The following is a 25751-nucleotide window of genomic DNA, read 5'->3' as shown; positions in this document are numbered from 1 at the left end:
AACTCTCTGATGCATAACAAGTGATTGTGAAGACCATAGCCTGTATCAGACACACCTTAGTATCCAGAGAGACACCACTGCTCTTCAGTACTTTGGAGAGGTCCCTAACAGCAGACTTTCCCATGGCAATGCGCCTTTTAATTTCCTGGCTGCTGGTGCCAAGATAGTAAAAATTTTAAGACAAAAGAGATGCACGTCTTGAACTGGCAATGGAAACAACTTAGAGTAGAAAATTCTCATCATGGGAAATGTCCTTTCTAAATATTAGAAGGCATGTTGTTGTTATGTACCATAGAGTCAGAGCATAGATGACCCTCCAGGAGGTGTTCAGAGGGAGTGTATCACATGGGAGGAGATATTTCCCCAGAGAAGCTGGTGGATCCAACTGTGTGCCTTTATGTTGGCAGCACAACTCTTTAACACTAAGGCACCATAGCTGTCACCTTAGAAAGCTCAGAAAGTATTCAATTTTACAGTTGTGTTGCGATTATATGGGAAGCTGCACTGCAATCACCAAGGCCCCTGGTTCGAATTTACCAGCTGCTTTGCCCGGAAGAAGATGGGCAGTCTCCTCCTGGGTGATTAACTGCCTCTGATCCTGCTGGAGGGTCAGCTGTGGGTCAGTCCTGACTCAACGCTGCACAATAACAACAGCCGGCAAAGGAAAATCATTATTTCACATTCCCAAGCTATCTCATGGTTAAGTTGTGTCTGCTGACTCATTCCTGGTGAATTATTTCCCCATGTGTGTATACATTTTTTAGAATTAAATTTTTGTGTGACATTTTATATTTTGATGAAAGTATTTTGGACTCTTTTGAGGCATAATCCTTCCTTCACCTACCCTTTACCACAAACTATTGTAAAACAAAACATAACAAAACAAACTCACTTTTTTCCCCCAGGCATTCCAAGGATATCACTGTTAGTGTTTTAATTTCTCAGAAATCTTTAAATTTGTTAGAAATTTATCAGCTTGAATTTCTAAGACAAAAGCAACACAAATATAAAAGTAATAGAAATTCAGAAACAAACACTATGTAACATCAGCAAAGATTTTTATGTCTCAGATCATATTTAACCCTGCTTGCTGAAATTGAGGAGGACCTGAAGTGCTTGCTGCAGAGTGTCAAGAACTACAGCCTTCAGTATAGATTGAAGCTCAACATCAAGAAAACAAAGATTCTCACCACTGGGCCAATTGGCAGCATCATGATAGCTGGTGAAGAGATTGAGATTGTTAACAGCTTCAGTTTGCTTGGCTCTACAATCAAAACTTTCTGGTACCAGCAGCCAGGAAAGTGAAAGATGAAATGCATTGGTAAAGTCTGCTGTAAGAGACTCTGCAAAGTACAGAAAAACAACGATGTCATTCTGGAGACTAGGGTGTGCCTGATCCAGGCCATGGTCTTTACAATTATTTGCTGTGTATCAGAATATTGGACAATGACTATGGATGATAGAAGGAGAATTGATGTCTTTGAGCTGTAGTGTTGGAAAAGAGTATTAAATGTACATGGACTGCTAGGAGAATAAACACTTGTCGGAGAAAGGTGAAACCAGGCTGCTCTTTGGAGGAAAGGATCCTGAAGCTTTTGTGTGACATACTTTGGATATGTTGCAAGGAGGAATAGACCAGTCCTTGGAGAGGGATGTCATGCTTGAGAGGGTGGAGGGACAGCACAGGAGAGGAAGACACACATTGAGATGGATTGTTTCAGTGACTGGGGTAATGGGGGTAGGTGTGTCAGAGACAATAAGATTGGTACAAGATAGAGCAGGGTTTAGGGCTATTGCACACAGGGTCGCTGTGAGTCTCAGGTGACTCAACAGACAGTACACAGCAACAACAACAACATAATTATCATGGAGCAGGCTGAGTTAGATGACCTTTCCTGGCATTTTTAATGCTATGAAAAGATTTCCTTTAGTCCAAGGTTAGAACATGACAACCGTTGGACAAATTAAGACTCTATAAATAAAATTTTATTGGAACAAAGCCACCTCTAATTATTTATGTATTATCTGTGACTGCTTTTGTGTTATTCTTACAGGAGTTGAGTAGTAGTAACAGACTGTATAGCCTTCAAAGCCAAACATATTTACCACTTGACCCTTTACAGAGAAGGTTTGCTGATCTCTGCTTTAGTCTTTTCTTTAATTGAGTTTGAAGATATTTGAGGATTTTTGTTCCTTATCTTTTGAAGGGCTAACTTTCATCTTCCAATTCTATATTAATGTTTTATGTTACTCTTTTCATTTATTTCTTCTTGTTGTTGTTATGTGCCATTGAGTCGTTTGCGACTCATAGCGACATCTTACATTTTTTTTAAAAAAAAGATCTACACTGGTTTACCTACAAAGTTTGTATACATTGTTCCTCACACGGGATTCCCCCCACAGCCCCGCAACCCATCCCCCTCTACCCTTCAAACTGTGTGACCTCATTACCTCTAACCATCCCTCCCCCTCTTCTCCTCCCCTTCTCCCTTTTTGATCCAAGTCCATATAAATGAAATATAAGATCACTGGGATGTATTATTCCTTCTCCTGCTTAGTTAAAAATCAAGATTTTACTTCCTTTAGGTACCCGAGAATTCTCCTTCTTGATTTTTTCCTAGCAAAGTCAAATACACACAGCAAATACTATAACTTATTTTTAATCCAGCATGTAGTAGGTGTCTATAGCAAGTCTGGGTTATTTTAATGTGTCTACTATAATCAGATCAGTTTTGTCTAATGTGAAATGATAAGACTTTATAAATCAACTCTAAGCATGATTAATAAAGTAAAATTAGAACTATGAGCATATATAATAAAGACAGACTTTGTCTTATTTGGAGAAGATGAACGGTTTTCTTGCGTTCAAATAATGCTATAAAGAAGTTGATGACAGAAGAGTAGATAAACTATAAAATAAGAAATTTATTTAGACTGAACCAAAATATAAAACACAGAAACTCCACAAGCCTTAACATTATAAAAAAGTGTCATCATATAAACTATTAAAGGGTGTTACAGGTTGTAACACTTAAAATATTTTCAAACAGTTTTTTTCCGTGGTTTTTTTTTTTTTTTTTTTTTTTTTTTTTTTTTTTTTTTTTTTTACAGAAGAGTTAATACAACATATCTTGTGAGGTCATGTTTCCATTTTATGGTTCTGTAATGTGTTGTGTTTATTGACCTCGGTGGAAATTGTCCTCCCACGAATGATGCTCTTTGTTTCTTAGCGGTGGTGTGTCAGAAAGGCATGCTGTACCACCACTGTTCCTCCTTCTGCCGCCGCTCCTGCACCTCTCTGTCTTCTCCAGAACAGTGTAACGATGATTGCGCAGAGGGCTGCAACTGTCCCGAAGGCAAATACTATGAAGAAACTCTTAGTTTCTGCGTGCCCATGTAAGTCACAGAAAAGAGTTGACAGCATCCAGGAGTATGTGTTTCTATCTTGAGTTAAATGTTCTTTCATACTTGAGTGCTCAAAATTTCCCACTTCCTTTTCTTTTTTTTTTAAACTCTGTATGCACAAATAGAACTAAAGAGAATGAGATTTAATCCTGAAATATATTCTTACATGATTTTGCAAATCAAAAGTAATAACAAGTCTCATGTTTCCCTGTCAATGTGGAAAATTTTATTAACAGGATCTAACATTTGTCTGAACTAAGGAATTTCTCAGGCTTCCAAGAGAGAAAGACATTTGTCTGGCCATGGGTCTCTGGAGCACTCAAAGGCTAAAATGGAAGTTTGTGAGTTATATTCTAGAAAACAAAATCTGAAGACTTCTCATCTAAATCATTTTTGTCATCCGTATAATCTTATTGCGTGTATTCCCATAGAATACTACAAAAAAATTAAAGTTCAGCTTGAAATAAACTGTAGAGAGCTTAGGCTATTTTTGAATTTTTACGTGGTTTTTTTTTAAAAGTAAATTTATACTTTAACATTTTCTATTTTATTACTTTGACCTTTATTTTCTTTCTCTCTCCCACAACCTGACAGATTTCATTGCCGATGTCATTACAGGGGAAGCATTTATCAGCCTGGAGAGCTTATCCCAACACCTTTAGGCTTATGGTATGTTTCAAGGGGGGTCATTCTACTTGACAAATCAACCACAATATCTTACCCCAAACTGTAAATGAAAATATGACGTCTGTAATTAAAAACAATAACATAACCACAATATAACTTTGAAAGTCATACAGATGCTGCATTTCAACATGAAACACCAAATTTTATTCTCATAACTCACAGAAGAATTGTGAATTTAGGTGTCCACATGGTGCAAAGGAAGTCCTGTGGTCAGTCTGAGTTCTTAGATAACATTTAGTGGGAATGTGAGTTTTTAGCTACATAAGCATCCGAGGTGGTTCTAGTTTTGTGGTTCATCTAGTGGTTCATAAAGCAATTCCAAAGTTGACTTAAACTATGTCATGTTCTGAAGGGAGTGTACTTCCTTCCCAGAGCTATCAGTCACTATGTCCAAGTGAGATAACATACATTCATGAAATCATATTCACCTGGGTTATGTTGTTGTTAGGTGTCATTGAGTCATTTGTCACTCATATGTAGGATATATGTACAACAGCTGTGTATCCTGCTCTATCCTAAGCCAACCATATTGTCTCCGACACACCTACCTATGTACAATGTAGGTACCTATAAGTTGTATATAGGGTTATGTAGAACAGTTCTGAATTCTGCTCTACCCTAAACCAACTGTATTGTCTCTGATACACCTACATATGTACAATGTAGGTACCTATAAGTTGTATATAGGGTTATGTAGAACAGCTCTGTATCCTGCTCTATCCTAAGCCAACCTTATTGTTTCTTACACAACTACCCTCATTACCCCAGTCACTGACTCAATCCATCTTATGAAGGAGTTTTAGGGTATCTATTAAAATCCAGGCACAACCATGTAGTAGGAGTCCACATTTCTCTTTATCTATTTTCTAACTTCCCTCTTACAGTTGTTACAAAGGTACCCACAGATGTTAATGGGTGGAGTATGATAGTAAAAATAATATAACAATGTACTGGCAATCATGATATTTAACCTTGGCATATACCTGCTGTGGTCTTGATACCACGTCACATTACACTCTATGTATTAAATACTTTTTGTTTTTGTTGTTATGTGTCATTGAGTCACCTGTGAGTCATAGCACCCTATGTACCTTGGGTCTGAAACCTACCCTACCCTGAGCCAAACTCATCATCTCCAACAGACCTAATCCCATTTCCCCAGTCACTGAGTCTATCCATCTTGCTTCCAGGGAGCAGCGTAGTTTCACCCTTCCAGGAAAAACCTGTTTTTGTTCTTCTGGCTGTCCACCATATGGCTGTGCTCCAGCACCACAACTCAAAGCATTGATTCTTCTTCTATCAGCCTTAGTTAATGTCCCACGCTAGAATGCGTAACAAGTAATTGCGAAGACCATGACCTGGATTAGGACTGACATTAAAATACTTAGTCATCCCAGTAATCCTAAACTATAGATATGTTAGGGACCTCTTCAAATTAATGAGGAGCTATGTTAGTTTTAGGAATAAGATATGCCTAATTCAGACCATAAGCATTTCGGTCATCTATGTGTCGGAAAGCCGGATAATGATTCACGGTGACAGAAGAAAAATGTAAAAGTTTGAGTTGTGGTGTTGGAAGAGAGTACTGAATAGCCAATGGACTGACAAGAGAAGAAAAAGATGTGTTTTGGAGAAGGTGAAGCCACATTGCTCTGTGGAAGCAAGGATGATGAGGCTTCATCTTGCATACTTTGGGCATATTGATGGGAGAGGCTATTTCGTCCTTGAAGGGCAAAATGACAGAAAAGGAAAGGAAGACCCTCAATCAAGTGAATTGACACAGTGACTGCAGCAATGGGCTTTAGTGTGTCAGAGATTGTGAGGTTGCCACAGGATAAGACAGGCTTCAGACCTATTGTGTGTAGGGGTAACTATTAGTTGTACTCGACTTGACTACACCTAATAATAACATAGATATATCCATTTTATAAATTAGAAAAGTGAAAGATGAACCAAATTAGCACTTTTTTAGTCACAGATTCCGTGGCTGCTTTCGCTCCAGGTAACCTGCCTCTATAGTTCTTGTTCTGTGCTTGACTCTTCTTTATAGCTTATTTTGTGTTCACTATAGGTTGTTATTGATGTTCATTTTATAGCTCTCATTTGTTCTGTCTCCCTCCTAACACTATATCACAAAGACAACTAGTTACCTTTCTCTAATAGATTCTACTGATATCCATAACGTCCTAATGGAGATATCCAGAACCCTTTTTATTTTACTCTTTCTCACGCCTCTACATGCCTAGCCAATAAAATCCTAAAGCCTGTGAGTTTTAGTTTCTACATGTTCCCATCCATTCCCTCCTTTCCATTGCACTGCCTTAGCTATCTAGTGTATCCTCTCTTCCATGAGCCTTCCTGATTGATCGTGCCTTCAGTCTTGCTGTCTTCCATTCTACTAAGGTGTCCGTTTCTCTTGACGTTAAATTAGTTGCATTTATCCAGGTGAACTTGGCAGAGTGAACATTTGTCACGGTATTGTTGTTGCATTCATGTGTGGGTTCTGACTCCTAAGTGACCTTATGAACTACAAAACAAAACCCTACCTGATTCTCAGAATTATGTTATCTTCCAAAGATATATTTAAAATTAAATTTTATTGTAATTGGGGTTTGCCTTATGCTCAATTTTACAATAAAATCATGAAGAAAATGGGACTCTATCTTCCATGCAGCTTCCAGAAAAATTCTTCTGAAATTAAAGTCTAACTCTATCACTTCTTTGTTGAATATCTTTAAAGGGTCATCTAAGGGACAAAGTCATAGCTCCCTAATAGGAAATAGATTCTGCTACTAGTTTGCTGTCAGTACCTACTGTCACTTCCTTCCTCATTGTTCTCTGTATTACTTGGTGTATCGCTTCCTCCTTCCTGGTTTTGTACACGTCTCTACTGAGTGTTTCAACCTTCCTACATTATTCATATCATAAGCTCCATTCATTCTTAAAAACTTTTTAGAGTTTAGTTCCTTTGACTACCCTCATGTTAGGTGTCAAGAGATTTTTAAATAATCTTGCTTTATATCTTAAACATGCATATTGTATGTGTCATGCTGTAATATTTATTTGTATTTTCCTTCTACTAGAATAAACACTGGGACAAAGATATAGATTTTTTATTTTTGGATCTCCCATGACTATCATCAACATGTTGTTATGTGCTTATGAGTAGACTGTGGCTCATAGCAACCCTATCAACAGTGGCTCCGAAACTTGCCCTGTTTTGAGACAACCCCATCATCTCTGACACACATTCTGACTCCATTGCCACAGTCACTGTGTCAGTCCATCCCATCCAGGTTCTTCCTCTCCTGAAATTGCACTCCACGTCCTTCTCCAATAACTGGCCTCTCATGAAAATATGCCCAAAGTATGTGAGATGGAGTTCAAAATCCTTGTTTTCTAAGTTTTTCTCTCTCCAGGACAGATTTGTTTTCTTGGCAGTCCAGTACTACAGTACTATCTTCTCCAGCTCCATAACTCAAAGAAAGGCATTGATTCTTCTTCTGTAATGCTTAGTCACTGCCCAGCTCTCAGATACTTAGCAAGAGATTGGCAAGACCATGGCCTGGATCAGGAGCACCTTAGTCTCTAGACTTACACTGTTGCTCCCTAGCACTCTGAGAGATCCTTGTGAGGATTTTCCCACTGCAGCTCATCTTTTGATTTCCTGACTGCTGGTGCCAAGGGTGTTGATTGTGGATCTGAGCAAGATAAAATTGTTAACAACTTTAATCTTTTCATAATCTATCATGATGTTATCTATTGGTCCAGTGGTAAGGAATATCTTTTTCCCTTGATGTTAAGATGCAATCTATATTGAAGGCTGCAATCCTTGATCTTGTGTAGTAAATGCTCTACATCTTCCTCAAAGATTGTGTTATCTGCATAATGCAGGTTGTTGATGAGTCTTCCTCCAATACTGATTCCACATTCTTCTTCATAAATCCCAGCCTTCCAAAAGATCAGTTCAGCATATTGGTTAAAAGGTATGGGAAGAAGATGCATCCTTGACACAGTCTTTCCTAAGTTTTAAAACATGTGCTATTCCTTTGCTCTGTTGGAACAACAGCTTTTTTGTTCTATGTATAGGTTTCACACAAGAAAAATAAAGTGTTCTGGGATTCTTATTCTTTTCAGTGTCAGTCACAATTTGTTGTGGTAAGGAGTTGCACTGCCTATATAAAGGTGCCAGGTGCTCTGTGGGAGAAAGATGGACAGTCTCCTCCCATGCAAGGGACTGCCTCTGAAAACCATCTGGAGGCTCATAAATGTGTCTACAAATAGAAATATTAGATAAACATTTATTTGGCTGAAATAGACCTGAAAGTCCAAGTTAAAGGTGATGTTATTACATGCCATTGAATTGACTATTACTTTTAGTGACCCTATGAACAGTAGAGTTAAGTCTTGCCCTGATCTGGACCATCTTCTCTGCTGTGCTCTTGCCTATTCTTAATCACTATGTGAATCTATGTCATTGAAGGTTTTCCTCTCTCAGACCCTCTGTCTTTTTCCAAGGACTAAACGCTTCCTATACTGAGCTCTGGTGGCTTCACAGTAAGGAATTAGACTGCCAGCCTAAAGGTACGTGGTTCACACCCACCAGCTACTCCACAGTAGAGAGACGGACAATCCCCTCCCATGCAATTTACTGCTTTTGAAAACCCACTTGAGTGTCAATTATGGACCAGTTCTGATTTGATGGCACACACCACCACCACCACCACCACCACCACCCCCACTCCCACCCTTTCCTGATAACATGTGAGATGACATTTCACAGGAAGAATCCTTGCTGTACTTCTTGAAAGACAGATTTGTTATTCTTTTAGTAGTCTATGAAACATTCAGTATCCTTTTATAGTACCACAATTCAAAGGCATCAGTTCTTGTTCTGGCAATCAGTCATTGTCCAACTTTCAGACTCATAGAAAACAATTGAAAATACAAAGACTTGATTCTGCCACACCTTAATCTTTAAACAGGCATCCTTGCTCTTTTGCACTTTTTAGAGATCCTTGTGAGCAGATTTTCTCAATGTAAAACTGTCTTTTGGTTTCTAGACTGCTGTTGACATAAGCGTAGATTTTAGGTCCAAGTGAAATGAAATAATTGACAACATCAGGCTTTTTCCATCCACTGGTGAGTTTTGTGTTCTTGATGTTGAGATGTAATCCATATTGAAGGTTACAGTCTTGGGTCTCCTGTAGTAAGTGCTTCAAATCTTCATTACTCTTGTGGGCAAGGTTATTTCATCTTCCTCCAATCTTGATGCCACATCCTTGCTCATATCATCCAACTTCTTGAACGACTTGTCCAATACACAGATTGATGCAACACTGACGCACATCTTTCCTGATTATAAACCATGTAGTGTTCTCCTATTCTACTTGGACAACTGCTTTTCGGTTTATGTATAGATTTCTCATGAGCACAATTAAATGTTGTTAGATTCCTATTTTTCTAGACATTATCCATAATTTGTTATGGTTTACGCAGTGCAATGCCTTTGAAAAGTCTATAAAATACAAGCTAAAAAAACTAATTTTAAAATATTCTATGGAGAAAAATATACATACTTAAAAGGTTATTGCACGTGAGATTGTTTTGGATATATTGGAAAACTAAGGTTTGGGTTCATAAATTAACTGTCTGTTTACTTCTAGCCAGTGTTCAAATGGAACTGTGCAATGTGATGAAACCGCAACACCCTCTGCTGGTAAGATTGAGATATTTTCCTTAAAGGGATGGTTGCCTTGAATACTGCCCCATTCTTTGGCAGAGATTTTTTTTTAATCTGTCACAGCCTGTCTTGCCATTGTGCAAGGATGTCCTTAGGAATATTTCTCAGCCAGGTGTAATAATTCCTTACTTTTCACATTAACAATTACAATATTTTGAAGAAAATCTGGGGTTGTCAGAAAGAGGAGGGCAGTTAGGAGTCCAGTGAAAACAGTTAAGGCCATGGATGATGCCTGTTGTGCTATCTACACCAGACCAGCTGCTGCAAGAGCTGTAGGATCTGTGTCAAAGCACCGTTTATTACCCACTTGTAGCACCCAGAACCCAAATCCACTGCCTTCAGATCAATTTAGCTTGTAGCGTGCCTCCATCTGATTTATGAGGCTATTTACCATTTTTCTCATGAAAAACAGCGGGTAGATTCAAACCAAGGCTCCTTTATTTCTCTGGTGGCCTAGTGGGTAGAGGATTGGTCAGTGAACCGAAAGGTGGTGCCTCTCTGGTGGTTTAAATAAAACAATGGCTCTGAGGGAGTGGGACATTCAATCTCTACCCACGCTATTGACAGCCTCTGAAAGTACACTGGAGGATCAGCTGAGTCAGTTCTGACTGGATGTCAAATGAGTTAATGAGAAATTGGGAAACTTTACTCTAGATCAGTACTTCTTGCATTCCAAAGATGATTTAGGGGGCCTGGGGGTCTGGTGGAAATGCAGATTTTTATTGAGTAAGCTAAGATGATGCCTCAGATACTGAATTTCTATCAGTGGCCAAAGTTATGAAAATGCTGGTCCACTCTGTGATACATTATTTATAGCAAAACTATTGCTTTGCTCTTAAATATTTTCCCTGAATTTTCTATAGATCAAGATGCTCTTTGTTTTGCTTTTGAGTACTGTTAAGTCAATACAAAGTCAAAACAACTCTATAGTTGGGTCTCTATTATTTTTATTTATTTATTTATTTTTGCTATATAAAAGCCTCAAGTTCTCAGCCCTTTTTGAGAATTTCAAGGCAAATAAGAAACAGTAATCCTGGACAGGAAGAATATATCCTGATAAAAGAAATTGTAGGATGTTGATTTGCTATTTATTTGATCATGGCTATATTATTATAAAAATATTCTCTCCTTGTCATCTAGTTGGAACTAGCTCAGCGATAACCCTGCAGTGGGTTTTCAGAGGCTATAAGATACATGGGAAGAGAATGCCTCTCTTTCTACCTTTGAGTTGTTAGTGGATTTGAACTGCCAGAGGGGTACCACCTTTGGACGAACAGTGCAACACCTTGTAAACTACACCACCGGAGCCTCCTATAAAGTACCTGTTGGTTCAAACTCAACAGTTTGGAGTATATACCACTGCATTTACTTTACCATAATTCAGGTCATCTTAAAACTTCTTTTTAGGGCAGCATATTCCATCAAGGACCAGTTGTTGTTGTGTCCCTTGGAGTAGGAACCTACTCATAGCTGACCTGCCAGTGAGCTTTCAGAAGTTGTTAATCATACAGGAGGAGATTACCCATCCTTCTCCCTCATAGCAACTGGTGGATTTGAACCACGTGCCTTCGGGATTGAAGCACAGCTTCTTGCCAAGACCTTACCTTCTTTGCCCAGTTTGTTTCAGAGTTTGAGAGAAAAGGGAAGGGTAATGGGTAGGAGCAGAGGTGATCTGTATCTCACAGAGGAATTCACAAGAGTTTACTCTAATCTGATTTGATGTCTGAGAGCTCTTAAAGTTTTATAGCCCTCTTCTGGCTTTAATGTTGTTTGTCTCTGCACTTTTACAGTGTGATAAGGACTGAACTAAGTAATAATGCCTTGAAGGCATGATGCAAGATCTAGAAGTAGCACATATTCATTCCACTTTTTAAATGTTTAAATTTTTCATCTTTGAATATTGGTAATATATATCTGTATGAATCAAAATGCCCTGTTTCTTGATCTCAGAACATGAACATACTAGTTGTTTAGTTACTGAATGGTGAAAGACAAAAAGATTTTAGGCTCAGAATTGTTGTTTAGTGAATCATCCCATAGCTGACCCACTGGGTTTTCAAGGCACTTAACTGTGTGGTAGGAGATTGCACATCCTTCTCCTGTGGAGCGGCTGACTGGTGGCCTCAAACTATGTGCCTTTGAGATTACAGTACGGCTTCTTGCCACTAGGCCACCAGAGAACTACCTTAAGGATTTCAGATTCAAAATTGGATTTGGAAATTCAGAAAATGAAAGGTAATATATCTTGGAAATGTTTGTAAACTTATCAAGTTATAATCATCGAGGAAGAGTTTCACCTGATAAAAACAATTGATAGGATCTTCTTTTATGAATTTGGTTTTGATGGCAATTATGTGTCATTTCCCTATTGCCTTAATAAGAAATTAAGAATATTTTGCTTGAATTTCCATTTCTGAAGTTCATGCCTGTCCAGAAGGAAAACAATTTTTCGACTGTAGATTCCCTGACCCTGAGTTACCGGCTGGTGGAATAAACTGTGAGACCACGTGTGCAAATCTGGCCATGAACTTCACTTGTGCCCCATCCTCACCCTGCATAAGTGGCTGTGTCTGCGCTGCAGGGTAAGCTTCCCCCCCCCCTTGATAATGAAGAACATTCAGGATCTGACAAAACAACTATGAGCTCTTATAAAATATAATGTATAGAAATGGCCAAAATTACTGTTCTGAATGGTGGTTAACTTCATCTTGGTGGTTTCAAGATTATTAAAATGATTATGCTGTGCTCACCTGACATGGAGATAATATTAAAGTGAAACTTTTAAACTTATTTCTCTTTCTGTATGGACATGGCATTTATACCCTAATTCAAATACTGTTTTGGGGAAGTAGTATTATTAGTTCCTACACACTTAAAACACTCTTATAGGGCTGAACTTTTATATATTCTGTTGTGCCATTATTGTTGATGCTAAGCTATAATTGTCATGCCAACTGCTTTAACCTATGGAGAGTAATAAAAAGCAAGGATTGAGGCTTCATAGGGCAGTGAATAAGAACAGAATTGGACTTCAGTCACATGGGGTTCATATACCAGCTCTGCTGCTGTTTAACTGAGTTAATTTTTCTGTAAGTTCCTTTGAAGATGCAATTAGGAATTGTGACATATTTGTGTGTATGTGTACACACACACAAACACACATATAGTCAGTGAGTGAATCACTGTTCTGTAATAAAATATTTTTGTCTTTATAAATTTCCATGAATAGCATAAATACCGAATTAAAGAAAAAGGCATACTCTGAATCTGGTTTTTATTAGCTTCCTCAAAGGCACACTGATAATTGGCTTCATTGACCCTCCCTCGTTAGGTATTGAATAGAGGCAATAATCAAAGGAAGGGTCACTTTAGGTAATCAGGTCACCCATTCTTCCTCCATGAGCATGTTCTCACAAAAGGATTCCTGGACTCAAGTCATATAGTCATGGAGGGTTGAATTTGTCTTGAATGGCCACTGTTTAATGGAACAGACTAAAAAAAACCAAACCAAACAAAAACAAAAACAACCCAATAACTTGGCACTGGTATCAAACTCTTCAGAAGAAAGAGGTAGAGACTCTTTAGATGTAAGAGGCAGAGAAAGAGGGTCACGAACAATCTGGCATAGGGACATAAAGGCAGGTGGAGGTGCAGCTGTAGAACAGAAGTAAATTTTACATTTTAGTGAAAAGGACAAGAAAATAAATGTTAATTTTGGTGAAAGAATGGAACCAATGTTATTTGATTTGATTATGGATCTTAGTGAGGCATTCATCTTAGGGATGTTGATTAAATAAAGCCATATTCTAATTTCATTTCATATGCTTATACTTAATTTTATTACTAAAAAAATGTATCTATTTACTACCACTTTTGGCCATTACTACAACAAAGATTAATTTATTTACTGGTCCAATTTTATTACACAAACTTTAGGAAATTTTGTTTTATCCTCTTTGATTATATTAAAATAAAGTTGTAATTGACTAGGAAGCAATAAAATGACTTGAAAATAATTTTATTACATAAAGCTTTCTATTATACTGTTGTTTCTGGTAATATAATTATCATATTACATGTGATCGAAGAGTCCTAATAGTTCAGCCTTTAAGTACTTGGCTGTTAACTCAAGCTCCATGAATCAAAGCTATCAGTAGTTCCATTTGTGGAATATTGATCTGACAGTCTATTTCTTAAATACTTACAGTTTTAGAAACCCTATTGGACAGTTTAATGCTGTCTTGTAATATCACTATGGGTCAGAATTGACTCAACAGTGTTTGACATGAGTGAATAGGGTATCATCAATGGTTCATTCTGGAGCAGTAAATTTTTTTAAAATTAAATTTTATTAATTTTAATGAACATTTACAGAGATTTTGGGTTTCCATTCATTCATTGTTGCACTATTTTCTCTACCCTCCCCTCCAGTTGGTTCCTCTTTTTTATTTCCCCCCCTTGAAAGTCTGTTTTAATTGTCCCATTGCCACAGTGCTTGCCAAAGACAGTTCTGATTAATCTCCTTTGTCAGTGTGTCCTTTGCTATTCCCTGTCACTCCTCCCTGAGAGACTTCACCCTGATTCATAAGGAAAAAGGGATGGCATATTCTCTTAGCTACTTCCTGCTGAAAAGGGATGCTGTAAGTTTCAGGGTGAAGATCTTCTCTCACTACTCTAAAGGGCCCCTTTGGCAATAGGAAACACATAGACTATTGTGGAGATTGATTTTGGAATTTAGATGCACTGTTATCAATTGTGCTTAGCCATACATGTTCATATCCTTGAAAATGTATCATGGAAGCGTTGCAGCCTAGAAGACACAAATTTAACTAACAAGTTAAAAGTACATGAGTCAAAAATGTAAAAGCAATAATATTCCAAGTAGAGGTTCTAATAGTGGCACAAATCAAGTTACAGAGGGAAGGTAGTTCTTACAATAAAAGGCCTATTGACTAGCACTTTGTCTATTATAGTATAAAGGTTAGGAACTGCAAGATGTAGAGGCTCAACTATGTCATTTCTTGTTCTTAAGTCCTGGAGCAAATTCCATCTACCACTGGGTTGTTTTACAACTCGGAAGTACGCATGCAAGGCAGAGGTGAAGGGAACAGTAAATTTAATATCACTTCTTTTCATGGTGTTTTTGATTCTGCTAGAAGTTTATTGTCTATAAAGATGAAGTATCTTATAGTTCAGAAATCACATAGAATTGAGTAAGTGGGAAGTTGTATAGTGAAAAGAGTCAGATAAAAATGGTTCAAATACTGATATTTTTCTTTATTCGCTGAAGGACTTCAGACCAAATTATTTAACCACATGGAGTTTCCTCTTTTTAAATGGGTACAAGAATGTCTGCTTTATGAGATGGTTGTGTATATGCTATCTACTTCAGGCATATAGTAGATGTTCAGTAAATGCTTATTTTTATTACTTGAGATAACTAACAGGATTTTGGGTTTGTTTGTTTTTTGTTTGTTTGTATTCTTTTTTTTTTTTGTTAGCCTATGCTGTTGTTGTTGTGTGCTATATTCTGAACTGACTCATAGCTGATACTGTAGGGGCTTTTCAGAGACTGTAATCACACAAGAGGAGGTGACCCATCTTTTTCTTATGGAGCAGCTGGAGGATTTGAACAGCTAGTTTACAACTCATTACCTACGAAGCCGCCAGAGCCCCCATACTTCTTTTTGTTCCCTCTTTTAGTTTTGATTAGTCATGTCCTATGCACAACACAACAGTTTAAAATCACTCTTCAGGTGCTAATTATGAATCATTTCAGTGAGAGACCATCTTCCTCACCTAATTCGTTGGTCAACCAATGCTTCTAGAGCAGCTGATGTTTGGGACATTGTGTTAAAGTATAGGTGGAGGACTGGGTCTTGAAATACTCATATGAGATAATAATAGAATCTACCTTATGGAAAACTTTATCTGCATCATTATGGTAGATTTCTGGCACTATATCCAACAATGCTTTTCTAGTGCTCATAGTGTTTGAAGGTCTTTTATTTCATTAGTGAGTAACCAGTCTTGCATCTTAGTCTTGTCTTAGTCACATTTTTTTAAAAGGCTATAGCACGTCAAAGGAAACCAGCAGTTGAAACTTTCATTAATGATAAAAGAATGTAAAACTCTGTTAAACAAACATTTGGTTTGAACTGCACATGAACTAAGCAAACGTTCATGATTTTAACTTTCAGTGTTCACAGAAAGCGCATTTTATTAGTTTCTATACAATTTACTGCAATTTTGTGGGGGGAAAAGTTAAGTCCCTAACTCTGGTAAGTAAAAAATATTGGAAAAAAAAGTAGCTCTTACTTCCTCTCAAAATTTGTGCTTTTAGAGATTATCTTACTCTGCCTAGAAATTTAGGTGTTAAAAGATTAGGAAAATAATGCAAAAAGATAATTGTCAATAATTCGCTTGGTAATTTGCAGGCTAGTTGTGTGTGAACTGAAGGATGAGAAAGACTGAATTGAACCCTCCAGAAGGTCAGATAAAGCATGAATAGAACATCTATGGAAAAATATAGAGGGTATTTAAGAAAACAAAATTACTGGTATGTTTTTAAAACACTGAAATTAGTAATTTACACTAATGGCATTTGCTTTTTGATTTCTAAGAATGGCAGAGCACAAAGGGAAGTGCTATGTCCCTGACAGCTGTCCGTGCCTCTGGAAAGACTGGGAGTACCTCTCAGGAGAAGTGATTGCAACTCCGTGTTATACTTGGTAATGAGTCCATTTTCTTCCCACTAAGCAATTGTTTTGTATATACTTGCTATGATGGAAGTCTAAAAGGAGCTAAATCAAGCTTAAGTAATTACAATTGAGAAGACATCAGGAGTCAGTGTTTCCATCTACAGGGAGCTATAACCTTATTTTTATGAATATTTATTCAATGCAGCAGAAAACTGTAAAGCATGATAAATTGAAAATTTAATAGGAAATATTATCTCAAGTTAGTAAGAAACTAAAGTGTTTCTAAGATTACATTTAGTGGATGACTTTCTGTTTGTAAACAATGTATAATAGTACTTTCAAAGTTTAATTATTATTTTCCTCAAATATGGGCAAAGATTTAGAATGTAGGAGAAATGCCAGGCTTAAGGTGTTGAAATTAGTTCAAATACAGTAATTAGCCTAAGTACATTATGATCTTTTGGCTACTTGTAGACCTATGTTCAAGTTCTCATTGCTTATTCTGTTCTCTCTCTGACCCAACATAATTTCTTTCCTTAGACTACAAAAAATCTGATTGCTTTAATAAAAGTGGTAAATATCTGCCCAATTTGTCAACTTAATAGGTATTATCTGAATGAATTGTTAACATTTGTAAAAGCTACAGATATAATGAGAGTATTTTTGTATATAAATCTTTCAATGTTTATATTGCTTGAAAAACAATAATTGGAGCAAAGTTTCTTAGAAATATAACTGGTATTATTCTCTGTTAGTGTTTGTCGACGAGGAATGTTCAATTGCACCTATTATCCATGCCCAGCAGTTTGCACCATTTATGGGGACCGACATTACCATTCTTTTGATGGACTGGAATATGACTATATCAGTGATTGCCAGGTTTTTCTGATAAAGGTAGGTCACAATTTTAATTACTCATGTTTCTTGGCACATGTCAAAGACCTAAGGTAAAACTAAAATTTGTTAATCAATGGTATCTAAAATTTACATGTAATTAAAAAAATTAATTACTTAACTCATTGCTATCAAGTCAAAGAATGAACTCAAAGATAACCCTCCAGGGGAGCTCTAGTGGCCTAGTGGCAAGAAGCTGCAACTACAATCCCAGAGGCTCACGGTTCAAATCCACCAGATGCTCTGCCGGGAAAAGGAGGGACAATCTCCTCCTGTACCAGTCAGATCTGATTTGACGGTACACTCCCACACACACACACACACACAAAAAAAAAAAAAAGATAACCCTCCAGTGGGTTTTCAAGTTTATAAATTTTATGGGAGGATATTGCCAACATTGGCAATAAATTTAGGTCTCTATCCATTTGATGGTAGGGTTGTATTCTATCTCCATACCTGTTCCATCTATATGCTGAGCTAATTATCTGAGAAGCTTGACACTATGGAGAGAAATGTGGAATCAGGATCAGAGGGAGACTCATCAATAACCTACAGTATGCAGATGACACACTCTTACTTAAGTGAGGAGGACTTGAAGCACTTGTTGCAGAAAATCAAGCAATATAGCCTTCAGTATGGATTGTTTCTCAGCATCAAGAAAACAAAGATTCTTACCACTGGACCAGTAGGCAACATCATAATGGATGGAGAGGAAATTGAAACTGTAAATAGCTTCATCTTGCTTAGATCCACAATTAAGACTCTTGGTACCAGCAGTCAGGAAATAAGGAGATACATCACATAGAGAAAATCTGCAGTTAGAGACCTTTCTAAATTATTAAGGAGTAGTTATGCCAGTTTGAGGACTAAGGTGCATCTGATTCAGACTGTAGTCTTTCTGATTACTAGCTATGCATTCAAGACTTGGACAGTGAATAAGGATGACAGAAAAAGAATTGATGCCTTTGAGCTGTGATGTTGGAGAAAAGCACTGAACCTCCCATGGAGAGCAAAGGGAACAAGCATATATGTCTTGGAGATGGTGCAGCTGGAGTGCTCTTTGGAGGCTACAATGATGAGGCTTTGCCTCATATTCTTTGGACATGTTGCTAGGAGCTGCTATTCCTTGGAGAGGGCATGATGTTGGGAAGGGTGGATGGTCAGTGAAAGAGAGGAAGATCCTTAACAAGGTGGATTGGCGTGGTGACTGCTGCAATGAGCTCTTGTTTTCAGGAAGTGTGAGGATGGCACAAAACAGGACTGGGTTCAGATCTTTTGTTCATGAAGTTGCTATGAGTCGTACTTGACTCAAGAGCACCTAATACCACCACCACCAACATCCATTTGATGGTGCAGGATAGAACATTGTTCAGATCTTTTGTTTGTAGGGTGGCTCTGAGTCATACTTGATTCTATGGCACCTTACAACAACAATCCACTTGCTGATTTTCAATATTTCTTATATGTGAGATTATTTAATATTTATCCTTTAGTGATAGATTTATTTCCTCAGTCTAATGATTTCTAAGTTCTTCCATGTTATTGCATATGTAAGAACTGTGCTTCTTCTCATGGTTGCATAATGTTGTCTTAAGTATATATCGTATTTTGTTTATCTATGAAAGAGACATTTGGTTGGATTCTACGTTTTGGCTATTGTAAATAATGCTACAAAGAACACGTGGGTACAGGTCTATGTGTTTTTGTTTTCAATTCTTTTGGATATAGATCTAGAGTGAGATTGTTGGGTCATATTTGAGGAACCACTAGACTTTTTCCAAAGCAGTTATACCACATTACATTCCATCAGCAATTAATGAAGTTTCTCATTTATCTACATCCTTGTTAATACTTGTGTTTTTATTATTGATAATAATTATCCTAGTAGATGTGAGGTGATATCTCATTGTGGTTTTGATTTGCAGCTTCTTAATAGGGCTTGGCAGGAGTCAGAAATAAACTCAATGATGGCTAAGACAACAATTGTAACTAATGTTGATAATGTTTTCATATGCCTTTTAGTAATTTATGTATCTATTTTGGTAAAAGTTTTGTTCAAATTCTTTGCTCATTTTTTGTTTTCTTTTAATAAGTTTCCTTTACTCAATATAAGTTTTATTATTTCTAAGTAGTAAGCTAGTTATTAACTTTTTTGAATCATCTGTAAAGTGAGATAATAATGATATCAGTGTCAGGGTAATTTTGAGGATTAAAGTAGATGTAAAATCTTAGAATTGTGCTTGATATACTAAGTGCTCAATAAATATTTTTATAATTTCTTGGTGAATATAAGGCATTAATCTATACATTATATTATATATTATTCATGGTTGAAGAAATCACAAAATATTCTTTTCAATTGTTTTTAAGTAAAAAATTTCAAATTTATTGTTGTCGAGTTGGAACAGATGCATAGAAATTTCTTGTCAAATACCAGTTGGCCATAGACAGATGGGTTAATTTCTGGGTTCTCAATTCTGGTCCATTGGTCTCTGTGTCCATCATTGTACCAGAATCATGCTGTTTTGGTTATTAAAGGTGTATAGCAGGTTTTCAGGTCAGAAAGTGTTATGCCGTCCCATTAATTTTTGTTTTCCAGAAGTGCTTTGCTTATTTGGGGTCTCTTTCCTTTCCAAATGAACTTTTCTATTGCCTTTTCTCTTGGACCTAAGAGATATTGACCACAGCATAAAAGAGACTAACAGTAGTATGAGGCATTAGGAATTACAGAAGCACAGAAGCGTGAGACCTAAGCCCTCGTATCAAAGCCTGGATAGGGGGAGGGAGGTGTCAAACGGGGTAGATAAGAATGACTGAAGATGCTGGTAAAGTGGGGAAGGAATAAATCAAGACACACATGCCACAGGTGGGGAAACAACATTTAGATACTTCTATAATTGAGGAATTCCCTTCATCTGCTCCTTTCTGTAAAATGTGTTTGTAAGATACTATTTTGAACCTGAGCATTCAAATTAAGACAGACTAGGGAGAAGGATTGGCCATCCACTTTAGAAATAACAGGCATTCAAAACCCCATGCACAATAGAGCACACTTAGACTGGCAGATATGGTGACTGAGGCTGAGTCATTAAGGATGGAAACACAAAGAGGAGAAAGAGTTGTAAGCAGATTCTAGTGATTAGAATGTGGAATATGAGAAGTATAAATGTAGGAAAATTGAACATAGTTAAGGAAGAAATGAAACACATAAATATTGGCATAGTAGGTATTGGTAAAATGAGGTGGATTGGCATGAGACATTTTGAGTCAGACAATCATATGATCTGATATGCCGGAGATGAAAGGTTTGACAAAAATGGGGTTGCTTTCATAGTTAAAAAAGACATTTAAAGATCTATCTTGAAATACAATGTTATAAGTGACAGGATAATAACTATACACATACAAGAAAGTCCATTGAATACCACTGTCATTCAAATATACGCACCAACAACTAAAACCAAAGAGGAGGAAATAGATTTCTACCAACTCTTGCAGTCAGAAATTGATTGAACATGCAATCAAGAAGTATTAATAATGATGGGTGACTGGAACGCAAAAGTAGGAAACAGGAAAGAGGAATCAGTAGTCGGAAAACATGAACTTGGTGAGAGAAATAATGCTGGAGACAAAATAATAGAATTTTGTATAACCAATGAGTTAGTCATTGCAAATACCTTTTATATGAGACATAAACACAGACTATACACATGGATTTCATCCAATGGTATGCACAGGTATCAACCATATTGATTACATCTTTGGAAAGAATCTCTAGAGAAGCTCAATATCAGCAGTGAAAACTAGGCCTGGTGCTGCTGATTGTGGAACAGATAATCAACTACTCATATTCAAATTCAAACTTAAGCTAACTAAGGTTAAATCAAATTCACAGGAACTAAAATTTGATACTGAGTTTATCCCACTGGAATTTCAAAACCATCTCAAGGACAGGTTTGAGGCTTTGAACACTAATGAATGAAGACCATACCAGCTGTGGGAGGATATCTAGAATGACATCCAGGAACAATGCCAAAGGTCATTATAAAGAGAGAGGAAGAAGATAAGCTCAAGATGGATGCCAGAAGAAACTCTTAATAGTGTACTAGAATGTTGAGAAGTCAAAGGAAGAAATCAAGAAGGAGCTGAATGGATTTCCAAGGGGAGCTTGAGAAGACAAAGCAAAGTATTGTCATGAAATGTGCGAAAAGCTGGAGTCAGAAAATCAAAAGGGCTGAACTCGCTCAGCATTTCTTAAGCTGAAGGAACTAAAGAATAATTTCAAGCTGTGTGTTACAATGCTTAAGGATACTGAAGGCAGAATGTTGAATGACCCAGGAAGCACCAAAAGAAGATGGAAACAGTATACAGAATAACTGTACTAAAAAATAATTGACTGACACTGAAGAATTTCATGAAATAATATATGATCTAGAGCCTATGGTGATAAAGGAGGAAGTTAAGAGTACTCTGAAAGAATTTGCAAAAATCAGAACTCCAGTAATTGATGGAATACCAAATGACCTATTTCAATAAATAGAGCCTGCCCTGTACACAATCACCAGTTGTGCCAACAAATTTGGAGGACAACTGCTAGGCCAAATAACTGGAAAAGTTACATATTTGTTACCATTCCATAAAAAAAAGATGACCTGACAGAGTTCAGAAATTATTGAATAATATAATTAATATCACATTTACACAACATTCTGCTGAAAATTATCCAAAAATGACTGGATCAGTACATCAACAGAGAACTGCCAGATGTCCAGGCTGCATTTAGAAGAGTCCGTGGCACTAGGGATATTATAGCTAAGGTTAGATGGATCTTGACTGAAAGCAGAGAATACCAGAGGAATGCCATCTGTATTTCATTGGTTATACAAAAGCATTTGACTATGTGGATCACAACAAAATGTGGCTAACTCAGAAGAATGGGAATCCCAGAACACCTGATTGTGCTTATGCAAAACGTATACTTGGACCAGGAGGCAGTTGCCAGAATAGAGCAAGAAAACTCTGCATGGTTGAAAACTGGAAAATGTATATGCCAAGAATGTGTCCTTTCTCCATGCCTTTTTAATCTGTATGCCAGACAGATCATCCTCATAGTGGCTGGGCTCTATGAGGAGGAATGTGACATCAGGATTGGAGGAAGATTCTTCAACAACTTGTGTTATGAAGCTGACACAACTTTGCTTGACAAAACTGAAGAGGACCTGAAACATTTGATGCAGAAAGTCAAAGACCATTGGTTTCAATATGAATTTAAATACTACATCAAGAAACAAAGATTCTCAATACTGGTAGCATTATGACAGAGGGTGAAGAGATTGAGATTGTTAACAGCTTCAGTTTGTTGGGCTCCACAATCAACACTTTTGGTACCAGCAGCCAGGAAATTAAAAGATTAATTGGGAAATTCTGGTGTCAGAGACTTCTACAGGGTACTGAACAGCAATTATGTCACTCTGGAGACCAAGGCATGCCTGATATAGGCCATACTCTTTGGAATTATTTACTATTCATCAGAGAGCTGGAAAATTACTAAGGATGATAGAAGGAGAATTGATGCCTTTGGGTGGTGGTTCTGGAGGAGAATATTGAATATACCTTGGACTGCTACAAGAACACACAGATTCATCCTTGTTGTTGTTGTTAGGTGCTATCGAGTCGAGTACTACTCATAACAGTGCTATGAACAAAATATCTGAATCTAGTCCTGTCAGGCACCATCCTTACTCTTCCTTACACACAAGAGCCCATTGCAGCAGTTACCTTGTCAATCCACCGAGTTTAGGGTCTTCCACTTTTTTTGCAACCCTCCATCTTTCCTAATATCATGTCCCTCTCGAAGGAATAGCACTTCCTAGCAATATGTCCAAAGTATGTGAGGTGAAGCCTCATCATTCTTGCCTCTAAAGAGCACTCCAGCTGCACCCTATCCCAGACGTATCTATTCATTTTCTTGGCCATCCATGGGATGTTCAGTGTTCTTCTTCACGACCATATTCAAAGACATCAATTCTTTTTCTGTCATCCTTATTCATTGTCCAGGTCTCAGTTGCATAACTAGTATGCATGGACCAAATCAGATGCACCTTAGTCCTCAAACTGACATCACTACTTCCAATAATTTGGAAAGGTCCCTAACTGCAGATTTTACTAGTGCAATGCATCTCCATATTTCCTGAGAGCTCATACCAAGGGTGCTAATTGTGAATCCAAACAAGATGAAACTGTTGGCAGTTTCAAACTCCTCTTCATCCATTATGACACTGCCTATTGGTAGAATGGTAAGACTCTTTGTTTTCTTGATAGTGAGATGCAACCATACTGAAGGTTGCATTTCTTGATCTTCTACAACAAGTGCTTCACTTCCTCCTCACTTTCAGCAAGTAAAGTTGTGTCATCTACATAACGCAGGTTATTGATAAGTCTCCCTCCAATCCTGATTCCACATTCCTCTTCATAGAGTCCAGCTTTGCTCAGCATATAGGCTGAACAGGTATGGAGATAGAATATATCCCTGATACATTTCTTTCCCAATTCCAAATCATGCAGTGCTCCCTTGCTCTGTTCATACAACAGCCTCCTAGTCTAGCTATAAGTTTTGCATGAACACAATTAATTGCTCTGCGATTCCCATTCTTCTCAGTGTTAGCCATAACTTGAAATGATCCACACAGTCAAATGCCTTTGCATAGACAATAAAGCAGAAATGGAAATTTTTCTGAAATTCTTTACTTCCAGCCAGGATCCATCTGACATCAGCAATGATATCCGTGGTTGCCATGACCTCATTGAAATCCTGCTTGAAATCTGGTAGTTCCCTATCTATGTACGGTTCTAGTAGTTTTTATTTATTCTTTATTATTTCATTATTGTGTGTGTGTGTGTGTGTGTGTGTGTGTGTGTGTGTGTGTGTATACCGTCAAATCGGATCTGACTGGTACAGGAGGAGATTGTCCCTCCTTTCCCGGCAGAGCATCTGGTGGATTTGAACCCTGCGCCTCTGGGGTTGCAATGCAGCTTCTTGCCACTAGGCCAGAGCTCCCGTTCTAGTAGTTTTTTAATGATCTTCGGCAGTATTTTGCTTGCAAGTGATATAAATGATATTGTTTGATAGTTTCCACGTTATGTTGGATCGCCTTTTTGGGGAATGGGAATCATTATGGAGCACTTAAAATCTGTTGGCTAGACAGCTGTTCTCCAAATTTCCTGGCATAGACTGGTGAGCACATCCAGGGTCGCATCTGTTAATTGAAAGAAGTCAATTGGTATCCCACTTATTCTTGGGGCCTTATTTTTTTGCCAATAATATATATATAATATTATTGTATTGTTATTAATACTATGTATTAATAATATGTAATATTATCGGATACAATAATATAGAATTGACGAATATAACATAATATTAAATAGAAGTTTCAATGAAGTTTCCACTTCCTCCTTCATTACCACTGCCTCCTGCTCATATGGCATTTCCTGAAATGGTTCAGTGTCAGTGAGCTCTTTTTTAGTACAGTTGCTCTATTCCTTCATCTTCTTTTGATGTTTCCTGGACCATTAAATATATTGCCCATAGAAACTTTCAGTATTGCGACTCAAGGCTTAAATTTGTTTTGTAGTTTTATCAGCTTGGTAAATTTAGAGTAAGTTCTCCCCTTTTTATTCTCCAATTCTAGCTCTCTGCACATTCCATTATAATACTTTGCTTTATCTTCTTGAGCTGGCTTTTGAAATCTTCTGTTCAGCTATTTTACTTTGGCTTATTTTTCCTTTGTTTTTGCTTCTTGATACTCAAGTGAAATTTTTAGTTTCTTCTGACATTTATTTTGGTTTTATCTTTCTCCTCTTTCTTTGAAATAAACTTTTGCTTTCTTCACAGATATTTTGTGCCGTTTAACTCATAATGGTTCCAACCCTGGAAAATCTTTAGTAAAAGACCAAAGACTAGTAAGCTCCAGAGTGAAACCTGATATTTTATATTATCCCACAACTCATCCATTCTTTGCTTATTAGTGTTCGTTCAATGCCTAAACCCTATATGTAAGATGATTTTGAAATTCAGATGGAACAGATTCAAGGTCCTATTTTAGTTGGACTCTATAATGAAAAATGTGACATCAATTTCAAAGTGGCACCATGCAATATTTGTCCTTTTGTGACTGGGATATTTCACTCAGCATAATGTTCTCCAGAGTTAACCATTTTGAATAATATTGCATGAGTTCCTTGTTCTTCAATGCAGCATAGTATTCCATTGTGCGAATATACCACAGCTTCTCTAGCCATTCGTTTGTTGATGGGGACTT

The 25751-nt window shown here is 37.3% G+C and overlaps 1 protein-coding gene across 1 annotated transcript in view; it reads left to right on the top strand.

Annotated features, from left to right (window-relative positions):
- The window catches only part of LOC102866818 (otogelin-like protein-like), a 209393-nt gene that overhangs the window by 55136 nt on the left and 128506 nt on the right, over positions 1-25751 (top strand). The window contains 6 exon segments of the mRNA XM_006882584.1: positions 3231-3396; positions 4000-4074; positions 9759-9811; positions 12255-12417; positions 16459-16566; positions 17292-17430. Of these exon segments, the coding sequence (XP_006882646.1) occupies positions 3231-3396; positions 4000-4074; positions 9759-9811; positions 12255-12417; positions 16459-16566; positions 17292-17430 (704 nt within the window).

This window comes from Elephantulus edwardii, unplaced genomic scaffold, assembly GCF_000299155.1.
Source record: "Elephantulus edwardii isolate Elephantulus edwardi_28Jun2011 unplaced genomic scaffold, EleEdw1.0 scaffold00021, whole genome shotgun sequence".
In the NCBI taxonomy this organism is placed as follows: Eukaryota; Metazoa; Chordata; class Mammalia; order Macroscelidea; family Macroscelididae; genus Elephantulus; species Elephantulus edwardii.
This window is presented reverse-complemented; position numbering and strand designations above follow the sequence as displayed.